General features: G+C 50.2%; 1 protein-coding gene across 1 annotated transcript in view; it reads right to left on the bottom strand.

The window, feature by feature from the left end:
- LOC146808453 (transient receptor potential cation channel subfamily M member 2-like) overlaps positions 1 to 15,951 on the bottom strand; it is a 2,757,229-nt gene that overhangs the window by 117,542 nt on the left and 2,623,736 nt on the right. The window contains exon 29 of the mRNA XM_085623562.1: positions 8,802 to 8,907. Coding sequence (XP_085479688.1) covers positions 8,802 to 8,907 — 106 coding nt within the window. The remainder of the gene's footprint in view (positions 1 to 8,801; positions 8,908 to 15,951) is intronic.

Here is a 15,951-nt window from a genome sequence, read left to right as displayed (position 1 = left end):
TCTCCCATAGCTGACTCATCATCCTCCAGTGTGCTAACTTGCCATCAACCACTCTTAGATGTGGAAAGGAGGTACAAATTATAGCCGGGCATGGGGATAATCTACCTTACAGAAAGACATATAGGATGCTTCACTCTAAAATGGCTTGGGTGTATTCCAACCTATAGTCAGTAAAATGGGGGGATTCCCCCTTACAGCGAGACATATGCTGATGTTCTGTGGTGCAGGCTCTATCTTACAGTGGCCGAGTGTGAGAAAGTGGGTTTCTGTTGCAGTAAACCCCTCCTTTTTTTTTGGTGCCTGACTACTGATGCTCTTTGACTTGATGTGCTCTGGGGCCCTTCCAATTAGGACCTCAGGGCCTGTGTTCTTTCCCCTAAACAAAACACAATTGGTGACTCTGGCCACAGGTAGGTCGCTGGTAAATGGTACCCCATGTACCCAGGGCACTGTGACCACAGAAGGCTCCTAAGGGCTGCAGCACCAACTGTGCCACCCTTAGGGGACCTGTACCTTTTCACAAACACACTGCCCTGCAGGCTGCGTGTCTTGGTGCAGATCAAAAGTGAAGAGTCGACATGGCACACATCCCTGTGTGCCATGCCTACCAACCACTGCCCTTGCCTAGGTCAGTCACCCCTCTAACTGGATGCACTATGCCAGTGGTGAGGGCACAGAGGGGCATGAGCCCTGTGCCTCTACAGTGTCTGAGTCCATTCTCAGACATTGTAAGTGCAGTGTACCATTAACCCCTTCAGCGCGGCACGGATTACCGCGCTGTGCTGAAGTTCCTATTGCGCGGGCGGGGCCATGACGGAGCGGTTCCGTCATACGCACAGCGCAACCGACGCGCATGACGGAACCACTCCGTCATGCGCATCGAAGTGGTTAAAGAGTATATGGTGCTGGGAGGTTGTCATTACGAACTCCACAGTCCCATGATGGATACAGTGAAGTCTGGGAAGTTTGGTATCAAACTTCTCAGCACTTTGTACCCACACTGATGCCAGTGTGGGTTTCAATGTAAAACGCACGACAGAGTGCATTTTAGAAATTCCCCCTGAACTCGATCCACAACCAGTGTCCCGACGGAGTTGCTGCTTAGGCTGCCACCCACCAGACATGTTGCTAGACCCCTGGGTAGAGAGCCATCCGCTCTCGAGGGCCTGCAACAATGCACATCCTGGGACGAGGTGCTAGGTCCCCTCCCCCTTTGTGAGCTTCCCCAGGCCACTTGCTGTACTCAGCAACTGGTCCCCACTGGTTCTACCCCCCACTTTGGGTGGGAGAACCGGTGGGAAAAACAAGTGAGGAAGAGAGGTGTGCCCACCTCTGCCAACTCCACCCCTTAGGTGGGGGAGGCGACGTGAAGCACAACCTCGAGTCCCCGCCATCTTGAGGATGGGGGAACCCAGCCAACCAGGGACAGGCTCCTGCCCCCCTCCCACTGGAGAGTGCAGAATAGGGGGCGTACCCACCCCAGGGAAGGGACCCATTGGTCCCTGACCTTTACCTACCTGTAGGATGTCCGGAATTCAGTTAAAACCGAATCTGCCCGACAGTACCCTACCGGATGAAAATCAGCTGACTCGGTTTAAACCGAGTGTCACTGATTTTCATCTCCTCCACAATCCGAGCTTAATCACGGCGTCTCTGTTTCTGCACTGTGTGATTTTGGGCAAGTTGAACTGCACAATGCACAAGTTCGGAAAGCTCTGAAATGCGCCTACATGTTACAGAAATGCATTCTTTTAACTTTAAAGATATTTGATCATGTATTAAATCCGTGCTTAATCACGGCGTCTCAGTTTCCGCACTGTGTGATTTTGGGCAAATTCTTTTTCACGAAGCCGCTTTTGTGCACATCACAAATGACCGCACCTTCAAATGCGCGAGTTCGGAAAGCTCTGAAATGCGCCTACATGTTATAGAAATGCATTCTTTTAACTTTAAAGACATTTGATCATGTATTTGTTTGTGTCACAGCTCGCCAGCCTTCCCCACTTCCCTCGCTCGTTCTCTCCCTATTCCCCGCCTCCCCTTTGCTTTCTCCCTCCCCTCACTTCCCCTTCCCTCATCTCCTCCACAATCCAAGCTTAATCACGGCGTCTCTGCTTCTGCACTGTGTGATTTTGGGCAAGTTGAACTGCACAATGCACGAGTTCAGAAAGCTCTGAAATGCGCCTACATGTTACAGAAATGCATTCTTTTAACTTTAAAGACATTTGATCATGTTTTAAATCCGAGCTTAATCACGGCGTCTCAGCTTCCGCACTGTGTGATTTTGGGCAAATTCTTTTTCACGAAGCCGCTTTTGTGCATATCACAAATGACCGCACCTTCAAATGCGCAAGTTCGGAAAGCTCTGAAATGCGCCTACATGTTACAGAAATGCATTCTTTTAAATTTAAAGACATTTGATCATGTATTTGTTTGTGTCACAGCTCGCCAACCTTCCCCCCTTCCCTCGCTCGCTCTCTCCCTATTCCCCGCCTCCCCTTTGCTTTCTCCCTCCCCTCACTTCCCCTTCCCTCATCTCCTCCACAATCCAAGCTTAATCACGGCGTCTCTGCTTCTGCACTGTGTGATTTTAGGCAAGTTGAACTGCACAATGCACAAGTTCGGAAAGCTCTGAAATGCGCCTACATGTTACAGAAATGCATTCTTTTAACTTTAAAGACATTTGATCATGTATTAAATCCGAGCTTAATCACGGCGTCTCAGCTTCCGCACTGTGTGTATATTTAAAAAACAAGTAAGAAGGGACATTCTACAACACCCTAACGTCAAGGTTGCACTGAGTGCATGCAGGGGACCGAATGGTTAGGCAGTGACCAGAAGCCAGTGATAAGTACGTGCAGTGCTCTCTCTCATTCTATGTCCTTCACTTTCACTGCCCCAGCAAGATGGGGAACCATGCCTATGACAAAACAGCAATAGTGGCTGGCAAGGGAAGCCATTCCTGCATTTTGTGGGTCAGTTGTTAGGAGTCAAGGAAGAAGATCCCCGACCTCGGGGGATTTGGGAGACGTTCTTCTCCCTTTCCGCCAGTTCTTTACAGCTGAATCAATTGTCTGTCTTCACTATGTGAATAATTTAAGATATATACTGTACACGTGGATTCAACATTCCCCTTTCATTAAGATGAACATTCTCCTGACAATAGGTTACCTGACCTGCATCTGTATATACATCGCATTTATTTGGAATTTTATAAAGCGTGAAATTGGCCTAAGGGCTTTCGACCACCAAGTATTAATCACTTTTAGGCAAGCTGGAGGTTAGCTAATTTGCATACATCCAGAACCGAATTTTTACAATGCATGAGAAATGGCTAGCTATGATGCATAGAAATGTCCCTTCACCAACCATGGCGTTTGAAGCCAATGAAGCCTCACTTTGGTACTCTGCGCAAGTGTTAGATCCCTTCCGTAAAGGGGAATTTTCTCCAGACTTTGCGAAGTACAGCTTCATTTTTGACCGCTTTAACACCTCTGAGGGCATATGCACCCAGTTAAACTCATATGTTTCAGAACCTGGCCCAGACAATGTCAACCTTGAGGTGCACCTGTATTGGCATGGAAAGCTACGTCAGTGGCCAGAGTTGGCAAATTGTGTACTGTCTGTTTTGACGTTGCCAGTCTCAGGTGCCAATGTCGAGAGGGCCTTTTCCCAAATAAAAGTGTACATGGGTAGGAAAGAGAGAGCGCGAATGACCAAAGATTCACTGAAGAAATATTGTATGGTGTACTACAATAAATTCGACTTGTAAAAATTTATTTTAACCTCATATACACTGTACATAGACTGTCTATATACCATGCACCAATTAAGAAAGCAAGCAATAATAAAAGCGAAGCGTCCCATAAACACCGGTAAAACACCGTTTCAGTTGTTTTTTATGGCGCGAAAATGAGTAACCACTGAAAAGCACTGTTTTTTTGAGGTATTGAAATCACTGGAAAACACTGAAAAAACACCACCAGAATTTACCAAAAATAGAAACTGAAAACAGGAAAGCCTACCTACCTGTAATACCCCTAAATGTAGTAGTTAGGGACACCCTGAACATTCCTTCCTCAGATCCAGCAACCACAAGAAAAGAAGAAGGACGAGAAGCCGTGCAGAGCTAACAAGAGGACGACACCCACTGACTTGGCCCCAGCCCTACAGGCCTGCCTCCCCTCGAACCTGCTCCTGCGAAACCCCGGCGTGTCCAGCGATCAGCAACCTCAAAAAACCCCGGAGGACCAGCCTACATTTACTTTCCAAGCTGTTTCTCCCATGAACACCCGACGTGTTTAAACTGCAGCTTCTGGTGCCAGCCAGAAACAGCGAATCCAGCACACTCTGCACCCGCCGAGCCCGGCCTGAGTTTGAGTGAACAAACACCACGAGGAGGTCCCCCGGCAATCCTGACCCGAGATCCGGCAATCCCTGACCTGCCTCAGGCCTCCAGACGATGCCTGCAGCCTCAATCCAGAGGACCCCCCCCTACCGCGACCAGAGCGGGTAAGAAAATCCGACTTCCAAAGGCACCCCTGCACCCGATGCCCCACGGCCTTGTGTGCCCAACCCAGCGGTGCCTAACCATCCCTCTACTTCCCAACTTACCTCTCGAAGTGGTGGTCACTCCTGGAAGATCCTCGTCCGGAGCCTGCAGTGTTTCTTTGTCCCGGAGAATTCCCATTGAAATCAACAGGGCACCGACCTCAAAACAGCACCCTGCACCCGGCTGCCCTAGCGCCGCTGAGGGTGCCCCTTTTGTGATAACTTGGTCCCCAACATGCCCTGAGCTTAACCCTAGGAGCTTTGCTCCCACAACCCTGTGGCCTGCTTGCCAGTCGCCACCAACCGGAGTCCCCCTATCCTTCATAGGATAACACAGGGCCTCCACACTCTGCATCCAGCCGCAATAGTGCCAGTGGGGGTGCAACAACAGTGCATCACTGACCCTGGGAGACCCCTGAGGCTAACCTCAGAACCCTAACTCAAAAGACCGATTACTTACCTTGAAACCGATAACTAATTTTTCCTCATAGGATAACATTGACACTTTTCCTCCCAAAAAGTTTCTAAGTGTCGACTTTTGAAAACTACAAATATTCCTTAAAAATCAGCCAAATAACCAAAACGCATTTTCTGAACTGTTTTCAGGAAATGTCTCAGTGCTGAATCTAGGATCCAGCACTGAGTAAGAAAAGTATTGATAACATAACTTACCTGCTAAGTGAATTTCCTCCCATCGGATAAAATTGGTGATTCTATGTGAAAAGGTTTGTGTCAACTTTTGAAATACAAGAATATTCTTTAAAAATCGTACAAACGACAAAAACGTAATTACTTACCTGTTTTAAGTAGATGTACCAGTGCTGAATCTAGGAGTCCAGCACCGGATTACAAAAGTAACGCAAAAGTAACTTACCTGCTAAGTGAATTTCCTCCCATAGGATAACCTTGGTGATTCTGTGTGAAAAAGTTTCTAAGTGTCAACTTTTGAAATGCAATATTATTCTTTAAAAATCGTACCAAAACGCATTTGCCTACCTGTTTTCAGGAAATATCCCAGGGCTGAATCTGAGATCCAGTCCTGTGGGAGCAAAAGTAATCTAAACAGTAATTAACTGCATTTTCCTTAAAACGCCTATTCAATTGAATGTACTATACCTGCAATGTGTTGCAAACTGCTTACTTAAAACTGTAACCAAAACCAGTACAAGTTACACTGCAATTTTGAACTGTGTTCATACAAGTAATTTACTACTGAAAGACATTTTTATGCTTATCTGTACCAGGCTTGCTTGGTTCTATTAATAAAACAGTATATCTTTTCATACAAAACAATTGGCCTAGAGTTCAGTTCTTGAGTGTGTGAGACCATTTGCTGACTGAGTGTGTACATCAAATGCTTTACACTGTCCTCTGATACTGCCTTACTGCTCGACCAAGCTACCACTTTAGAGAGTAAGGTTCTATCTAACTTCAAACTCTGCCAAACCTCTGGAGACCCTTGGACTCTATACATACTGTTCCTCACTGTGGTGCAGTATATATAGAGCCAGTTTCTTACACCAAGGTTACTAAAATTGTTCTAGTCCTCATGTATTATATATTTTCTAACTTATAGGCACAAAGGGGCTTTATGAGTTGCTCCTCAAGACCGTTTCCCTACTCTCACCCTCTTCCCTCTCCACTCTCTCTGCCGTCACCGGTCTGCCCCCACTCCATGCTCCACTACCCTTGCTCTGCCCTCTTTCCCTCTGCAGGCCCTATTGAAATTGTTGGACCGTCCACAGTCCATCAACTGCCCGGTGTTCTGCATCCAGGTACTCTGTATGACTCGGCTACTCGTCCATTGTGCCCTCCTCTCAAAGGCTTATTATTCTTTTTGCATTGCCTCTTTCCTAACATTTGTTGCTCCCAGTTTCTGTTTGGTGGTTTACACTGTGTGAGCTACAAAAGACAGCACAAGAAACATTTGCCTATGATCAGGAAGCAGGGTCATGTTTTTTGTCTTCTATAGTTTGTCACTACACAATCTGCTGCACAGTATAATGAACAGATGGCTCTCAGAGCTGGAGACCGCCACAGATACCAGCCCCATCACCCTTTGTGTGCGAGGCCCTTGCAGGGATGAACTGACTCTTCAGGACACTACAGGGAGTCCCCCATTCTGTCTTTGTAGTCCCAGGTGCTGCAAGCGGTGTTCTGACTATCAGTAGCCTATGTTTACCACTGATACTCCCTCCATAGACTCTGCAAGAGCACCAGCCAGTTGCTGATGCTGGAGGTGCAGCAGACAGTGCAGCTAGCGGAGGTGTAGTTCTGCTGTGGTACAGTAGTCATGGAAGAAGTGTGGTTGTACATATGAGGATTGTAAAAGCATGTTTGAACGTGGAGCCTGGGGCAAGTGTTAGATCCACAATGCTGCTCCCATGCGTTGGGGCAAACATAAATACTAACATTTTAGATTCCATTGCAGTGCAAGGAAGCTTCTCAGTCCATGCACTGGAGTGAAAGCATTCCATAGGTGGACACATGCACCTAATTCACCAATGAAATAGCTGGAGCCCAACAAAGAAGAAATACTCCATCAGCTGACCCAAAATGGCTGAAGGAGGAGGGAAGCCAAAGCAACCAATTACTTTATGGCCCCAAAGCCTTCTCTATGTCCAGCCTCGACCCCTCCCAATCCAGATTCTGCAGCAACCACAGCACTAAGACAGCTCTACTCGCTGCCACAGACGACATCCGCACCCTCCTCGAACAAGGACACACCGCCGCCCTGATTCTACTCGACCTCTCTGCAGCCTTCGACACTGTCTCCCACTGCACACTCACCGCCAGACTCCACAACGCCGGCAAACAGGGAACCACCCTCGACTGGCTCCGCTCCTTCCTGACTGGCAGAACCCAAAGAATCAGACTTTCACCCTTCCTCTCGGAACCCACTGAGATCAACTGCGGAGTACCCCAAGGACCATCGCTTAGCCCCACGCTCTTCAACATCTACATGGCCCCCCTCGCCACCATCATCAGACAGCATGGACTCAGCATAGTATCCTATGCCAACGACACCCAGCTCATCCTCTCCCTCACCAAGGACGCCTTCATTACCAAACTCAACTTCGAGGAAGGAATGAAGGACGTCGCATCCTGGATGAGCAGAAGCTGCCTGAAGCTCATCTCGGAGAAGATAGAGGTCCTCGTCCTCGGACCCTCCCCCTCTGCATAGGACAACACCTGATGGCCCACCGCCATCGGTAGCCCCCCACCCCTACGGACCATGCCCGAAACCGCGGCATTGTACTCAACTCCTCCCTCTCCATGACCCGTCAGGTCAACGCCGTCGCCTTCACCTGTTTCAACACCCTCTGTATCCTCCGAAAGACCTTCAAATGGATCCCCTCAAATCAAGGAAGACTGTCAGCCACGCACTCCAGACCATACAGAACACCGCAGCCAGATTCGTCCTCGGCATCCCTCGACACGAACACATCATACAACACCTGCGTAACCTCCACTGGCTCCCCGTTAGGAAGAGAGTAACTTTCAAGATACTCACCCACGCTTACAAATGCTTCCACAACACCGGCCCCCATATCTCAAGCATAGAATCTCCTTTCACGTACCCAAGAGGAACCACCGATCTGCAGCCCTCGCCAAACCCCCATGCATCCGCAGAGTAAGAATGGGTGGAAAAACCTTCCCCAATATTGCGGACAAGACCTGGAACGTGCTCCCTATCGACTTCAGACTCATCCCCACCATGCACATCTTCAGGAAGACCCTTAAGACCTGGCTCTTTGAATGACCGGAGCTGCCCCCGCGCTTTGAGACCCTTATGGGTGAGTAGCGCGCTTAAAATTCACTGATTGATTGATTGATTCTCGAAATAAGCTATTGCAGACAGCTAAACCAGTATGTATCCAAGAATTGAGAGTAATATATCAGGAACTTAGTTTAGATAACAAGTGAGTTACTCAGTTATTAATTTAAGGCATGCAACATCTTCAAATTCTTTACAAAATACAGCATGGTGAAAGAAAATGTGTTAACTCATAAAAAACATACAAGCAAATGAGTAAAATACATCAATCATTAAGTGTGAGAAGGGTAGAATAAAGGAGAAGAACAACGTTTCTCCAATCTCGGACATTTCACGAGAGTTGAGCTCTTGAAAGTGCATTTCCACAGACTGACTCACTGTTCTTCCAGCTGCAGTTCATGACAAACTCGTTGTTCACCATATCCTAGGAGAGTCAATTTTGAATAAATCCCGACTATCCTTCATATCTTACCCCTGGAAGTGTCCACTCTTTTGATGAACTATATTTTACTACCAGGACCAGCAGCATCTTCTTTGAGTCTTTTTTGATAAAAGAACCAGCTTTGTCTACCTTCCAGCTGTGAAGAGAACAATATTAGCTTGGATATCTTTCAGAAGCATGCATTCACAAACTGCTCTTTCAAAGCAGCAATCAAAAACAGGGCAAACCTTTGGCCAACCACTGATGGCCATGGTTGGTCAATCAACATAAAAACAGGGAATTCTGACACAATACAAATTAGGTGAAGTCAATGAAGAGTCTCGTTTTGAAGCTTTACCAAAAGAAAAGACATAAAATATGGAATTATTTGAAGAGAAAGGTCCAGGTCTGTATAAATGGTAGAAATTGCTTGCAGTGCCGCCACAAACCTGTATTGAATGTAGCTCACGGAAAGGGAATATAATTAGCAGTTTTATCACATGATTCTTCAGACAGATGACTGAACACTGCCTCATCCCATTCTCCCTCGCCGTCTCAGGCTAAGAATTCTTTCATAGGCTAGGTACAGCATTCATTCAAATATATTTCCCCAGAGGTTTTATGCTAGGCTTTCTCTGACATCTTACCAGCTTCTTCCCTACTTCTCCTTTTCACTGACCTTACTTTATTCTACATTTAAGTCACTACTGTTGTGACACAGTGTTAAGGATTTTTCTAAATTTGTGTTCTTCTGCAATCTTGACAATGTGCAGAATAGAATTTTACACTCAATACTGTATGTACACACTGATATGGTGCTGATGGTTTTTAAAGAGCTTAGCAGCTATGTTTTAGTTTTATAAAATGGATGTCTGTCCAGTCTCCTCTCCTTTCCTTCCCTCTGCACATCTCCAGTCGTTAATTCTGCAGCACACGATCAAGCTGATATGTATTTGTTTATTTCCATTTTCCTCTTTTTGCTGTTCTCAATGAATCTTCTCAGTCACGAAACTCTAACCTTCTGCTGACTCACTGTACCCTATTCATTCACAATAAGTTACAGTTGCTCATGTAACTAGTTTGTTCCACAATCTTGGGATGGCATTAGCACAGAGTGGGCAGAAGAATATTCATGTAATGGGATAGTGCTTAGGTGCCAAAGCAATGTGTCTTTTATAAAGAAATCTGCTCTGATTTGCCAACAAGGTAACCATTTTTATCACACCCCAGTGATTCTGCTGATTTTACTAATTTCATATGCGAAAATACTGCACATAAACCCTCAATTTTGAGCATGAGCGACATGACTTTCCTTAAGACCTGGATGCTGTTTAGGATGCTGTCCGTTTCTCCATTGATTTTGCTGCCCACTTGGGGCGTGCAATAATTTTTGATTTGCCCTTCTCTGTAATGCCCTAATTTCTGAGTGCCATCATGGCACCAACTCTGCATTGCTTTATTTTAAAATTTTGAAATAAATCCCTTTAACTGTTGCGCTGATCTAGACCAGTTATCGATTTTGGGCCCTGGACTGGACCACCTCCCTCCTCTCCGGCAAAACTCAGAGAGTCCGCCTCCCCCCGTTCCGCTCCGAGGCCTTCAAGATCATCTGCGGCGTCCCACAAGGATCCTCCCTCAGCCCGATGCTGTTCAACGTCTACATGGCACCACTAGCACGCATCGCCCGACAACACGACCTCAACATAATCTCCTACGCCGACGACACTCAGCTGATCCTCTCCCTCACCAAGGACCCCCTCACCGCCAAATCCAACCTCCACCAGGGAATGAAGGCTGTCGCCGACTGGATGGAGGACTGCTGCCTCAAACTGAACACAGACAAGACAGAAATCCTCATCCTCGGGTCCAACCCCTCCGCATGGGACGACTCCTGGTGGCCCACGTCACTGGGGTCCCCCCCAGCCCCCACCGACCACGCACGCAACCTGGGAGTCATCCTCGACTCAAAACTCTCCATGACCAAACAAGTCAACGCAGTCTCCTCTACCTGTTTCAACACCCTCCGCATGCTCCGCAAGATCTTCAGATGGATCCCGACAAACACGAGGAAAACTGTCACCCAAGCCCTGGTCAGCAGCAGGCTCGACTACGGAAACGCCCTCTACGCCGGAACCTCGTCCAAGCTCATCAGCAGACTACAGAGAATCCAGAATACCTCTGCACGCCTGATCCTCGACGTCCCGCGCCGCGACCACATCACCCCCCACCTGAGGAACCTGCACTGGCTCCCCGTCGACAAAAGAATCTCCTTCAAGCTCCTGATCCACGCACACAAAGCACTCCACAAAACCGGCCCAGCCTATCTCAACAGCCGACTCTCCTTCTACGTACCCAACAGGAAACTCCGCTCCGCTGACCACGCCCTGGCCACGGTCCCACGCATCCGGAGACCTACTTCCGGAGACAGATCCTTCTCCCATCGCGCCGCCAAGACCTGGAACACCCTCCCCCTCCATCTACGTCAAACCGAAGACCTGCTGACCTTCAGGAGACAACTCAAGACCTGGCTATTCGACCAGCGGCCCCCACGGGAATCAGACCCAGGACTGTGTTCGGCGCTGGGCGGGGCTGTGGTGCCCGAGCTCACTGAGCTGAGGAGTCTGGATAACGGTGAGAGACATACGAAACGTCTCATCTGGTGGGGGCTGCTGAAAGCGCAGAGCGGCAGTGGAGAACGAGCTGCAGCCTCTCTGACACTGCGGGTGCCTGACAGCCCCGACGGTCGAATGTTCACGGAACAGCAAGGGCAGGTGGGTGGACCGCAGACGCGCCCGCACTCCTCTGGGCAGAGTCCCACCTAATAAATATAGCTGTTAGAAATGTGATTTTTGGCAGGCTACGGGGTGGGCCAAAGCCAGGCAAAAACCACCACTCTAGTCAGGGTAAGGGAGTTTCACGTCTAAAATAAACCCTGCTCACCCCCTTGGTAGCTTGGCACGAGCAGCAAGGCTTATCTTAGAGGCAGTGTGTAAAGCATTTGCACATAACCAACAGTAAAACAGTGTACGCACTACAAAAGGACACCACACCAGTTTAGAAAAATATCCAATATTTTTATATAATTAAGACAAGACCAAAAACGATAAAAATCCACAATACTATACTTAAAAGTTCACAGTTCCAAAAATACTCTAATTAAAAAAAAATCCTTGTGTGGATAGCTCTGTCCGGGCTACCACAACATCATGAAAAACAAAATCCAACAGTTCTGGCTGGTCGGGGGTCGCGGGCCAGCTACGGTGTCGGGAAGACCAGCAAAACAATACCTGCGAGAAATGCAGGGCGTTGAGGCCCTTGAAGTCACTCGCGTTTGCAGGCCGAGCTCCTCTCTGGTGGAATCAGGAGAGCTGGCGCCGGCAGGTGTCGGTTGCTGCGGTGCGAAGCGCCGCGTTGCGGCGTGCGGTGCCCCCAGGTCGCGGTGCGAGCAGCGGCTCGGTGGCGGCATCAGATGACGTCGTCGGTGAGACCAGGGTCGCGGTGCGAGGTGAAGGCGGTGCTCGTCAGGGTGCTAGCAGGTTGCGTTGCAAGCAGTGGCGTCATCGTTGCTGAAGCGCTGTCGTCGGCTGACGAACTGGAGTCGATGGTGCCGGCGTCGGTAGGCCAAGGCTGCGTTGCGGGATGAGGGAGGTGCGTCCTGTAACTTACAAGCGGTGCCCTCGAACCACGGTGCAAGCAGCGGCATCGATTTCAGCAGGAGGTGGCGGCGCCAGGCTGGCCAAAGCGTCCTCGTGAAGCAAGGCGGTGCGGAGTGCGGTGTCCACAGGTCGTGGTGCAAGCCGCGGCTCGGTGGCGGTATCAAAAGGCGTCGTCGGTGAGACCAGGGTCGTGGTGCGGCGTTTCATCGGTGCTCTCTGCGGTGCCAAAGCTTCGGCGTGAAGCGAGGCGGTGCGGTGCGGAGTGTGGTGCCCACAGGTCCCGGTGCAAGCAGCGGCTCGGTGGCAGCGTCAACAGGCATCGTCAGTGAGACCAGGGTTGCGGTGCGGCGGTGCCCTCTGCGGTGCCAAAGCTTCGATGCGAGTCGGTGCGGAGTGCGGTGCCCATAGGTCGCGGTGCAAGCAGCGGCTCGGTGGCAGCATCAACAGGCGTCGTCGTTGAGACCAGGATTGCGGTGCGGTGTTGTGGCGGTGCCCTCTGCGGTGCCTTCAGGACACGGAGTCGGCAGTGGCGTCATAGATGTCGTTGAGTTGGTGTTCTTCGGGTTGCAGCACAAAACACAAAGTCCCCAGTGCTGCAGGTCGAAGAACCTGAAGTCTTTGCTGTTCCTGAGACTTCGTGAACAGGGGGCAAGCTCTACCTCAAGCCCTTGGAGAGACTCACAAATTAGGTGGCAGAAAGTCCAGTCCAGGCCTTTCACTGCCCAAGACAGAAGCAGCCACTGCAGGTCAGCCCAGCAAAGCACCCAGCAAAGCAGTCGTTCCTTTTCGCAGCTTCTCCGGCTCTTCTTCTTGGCAGTCGTCTTGTTCCAGATGAGCTCTAAGTTCAGGGGTCTGGGACCCAGTATTTGTATCTAAAAATCCTTTGATCTTTCAGGCAGAGGATGTCTGTGTACAGTCAGAACCAGTTGGGCCTGCTCTGGCGTGAATTCCTGGCAGGAGGTGGAGACGGCCTTGTCAGAGGCAGACCAGGCTCTTTGAGGTGCAAGGAAATCTCCTCCCCTTCCCCATCGCAGCCCAGGTCTATTCGGCCCTTTCCTGACCTACCTAGACCATCTGGAGCCCCTCTGGCCCCCCAGCCTTCTGTCATCCAAAACCCAGACAGGCAATCCACATTCCAGCAAAAGCACATGGGATCACTGAACAAGAAAATACTTATTTTCTAAAAGTGGTATTTTCAAACACAGAACGTAAAAATCACCTTCACTAAAAGATGCATCTTTAGATTCTGAGTTCAGGCATACTAAATTCTATTTTCTTACTGAATTCCGTGGGCCAGTTATGTTTATAAGATGTTATAAACAAACCTCCCATTCTATTGGTAGCCTTGCAATAGTGAAAAACGAAATTGGCTGTAATTCACTATTAGGACATGCCACACACACCAGGGCATGTCCTACCTTTCACATACATTGCACCCTGCCCACAGGGGTACCTTGGGCCTACCTGAGGGATGTCTGACATGTAAGAAAAGGGAAGGTTAGGGTCCGGCCAGTGTGTGCACTGGCCGAGTCGACATGGCAGTTACAAACTGCGCGCAGACTCTGCAATGGCAGGTCTGAGTTACCGTTTTCAGGGCTACTCACGGGGTGGCACAACCAGTGCTGCAGACCCCCGGGTAGCATTTCATTCACCGGCCCTGGCACAGGCAGTGCACTTTACTAGGGGCTAACAGGTAAATCAAATATCCAATCATGGAAACACCAATCTATAACACAATTTACACGGAGAGCATATGTACTTTAGCACTGATCAGCAGTGGTAAAGTGCCCAGAGTCCTAAAACAACACAAATAGGTCAGGGAAAAATAGGAGGAAAAAGCAAAAAGTTTGGGGATAACCCTGCAAAAAGGGCCATTTCCTACACAACCCCATTGTAGCCTAAAGCCAGGGGAGACCAATCCATACCTCGATGGGCTTCCCTGCTTGGGGCGATAGAACACGGAACCTGGCCCGCAACAGCTGGGTTTCCTTCCCGTTCTACGCCTACCTGAACGTAGTTGGATTCCTCTATCAATACTCTCAGTGGGCCACTAGGCTGACCCATGGGGGACACTTCTCCTCACCTGTGGATCTCATCTGTGCAGAACCTAAGCTTACTTTGCTCACAGATGTGTCCCAACAGGCAGACAGTACCCACATGGCCAACACAACAGTGTGGCCAAGTCCCCCTCCGGGGTGTGACTCCTTTCCCCCCCCCTAAGGGCAACCCGGTCCCTCCGGACAGCCACAGTGGTCACTGACAGCTGTCAGTGATGAGCGCCAGGCCTCATGCCTTTCAGGCCACTCCAACCATTGCGGCATCAGAGAGTGGGGGGCGGTAGCCCCAGGTGCCTGCCACCCTGTCTCCACTCTCCCCCTTGCCAAGTCAGGTATGGCATCCTGACACTGGCCCACAAGTCCAGGGTCTGTACCCGGCGGCTGGACAGGAGGTGGGGGTGGGCTCCCCCACACCCGGTCCTACTCCCTGGGGCTCGGTACCCTCCCACCTGGAGCGATACCCCCTTCCAGAATTGTTAGGGCACCTGTGGCATTTGTCCTGCACAATTCGCCCACCAGTTCAGGGGTGCTATCCGGCAACTGGTACACCAGCCCAGGGTCTGTACCCTGAGTCTGACCAGAGGTCTCGGGCGAGGTTCTCGTCCAAGGAGAAACACCCTCAGAACCAAAGATTGTCAGAATGCTGGAACCAGTCCTCCCAAACAATTCTTCCACCAGTTTGGGGCAGTGACCCTGCAACTGATCCACCACCCGGGGTCAGAGGCGAGGACTCCCTTCCGCTGCACCCTCTTCCAGAGTTCCACACCCTCCCCCGGGAGTGGTACCCCTAGAAGACAAACCGGTCAGGACACTACTTACAGTCGTCCGTCCCTCCCGGTCAGGCAGGACCTGAACCTGGCCTCCCAACCCAGGGACTAACCCCTGCGGCTGAGCACCTGCCCGGTGCACCAGGACTTCCTTGGGAGCATGCATGCCCCCACCGTGAGGGTAACACAGGACTCCTGTGTGGTGTGACAGTCTGCCTGGTACAGATCTCCCCACTCCTGTCCATCCGACAGTGCGCAAAGATCCCCCAGGACAGAAGTGCTGTCACCATGGTCACTTCTAGGAGGCCCAGCCCTTCTGGCTGGCCACTGACCCACTGGTTCTCCCACTGGGAAACGCATCCCCCTCTCACCCCTCCATCCGAACTTCTGCACCCTCCACTTAGGAGCGGCACCGCCAGACACCAGAACCCCTGGAGCTCTGTTTACAGACACTCCACGTTCTTCAGCCACTTAGGAGATTCCCCTTGACAGACGGCCTACCAGTACAGTTTAGGCTCCCCACCGGATGTTCCCTCCTGGAACCACCCAGGTTCTGGGGCCGGGTTTTGGGCACCGTGGGCCGCAGTCCCTTCAGACTCCTTCTCTGCGGAGAGAGGACATGAGTCCCTACACCCTTCCCTCGACACCGGGACCTATCTGGGCTACTACAAACCTTCCCCCTCACCCTTGGGTGGGAAATACATAAGACACTTCCTTCCGG

The sequence above is a fragment of the Triturus cristatus genome, chromosome 8, assembly GCF_964204655.1.
Source record: "Triturus cristatus chromosome 8, aTriCri1.1, whole genome shotgun sequence".
In the NCBI taxonomy this organism is placed as follows: Eukaryota; Metazoa; Chordata; class Amphibia; order Caudata; family Salamandridae; genus Triturus; species Triturus cristatus.
Note: the sequence above shows the minus strand (reverse complement) of the source record. Positions and strands in the feature narration are given on the sequence as shown.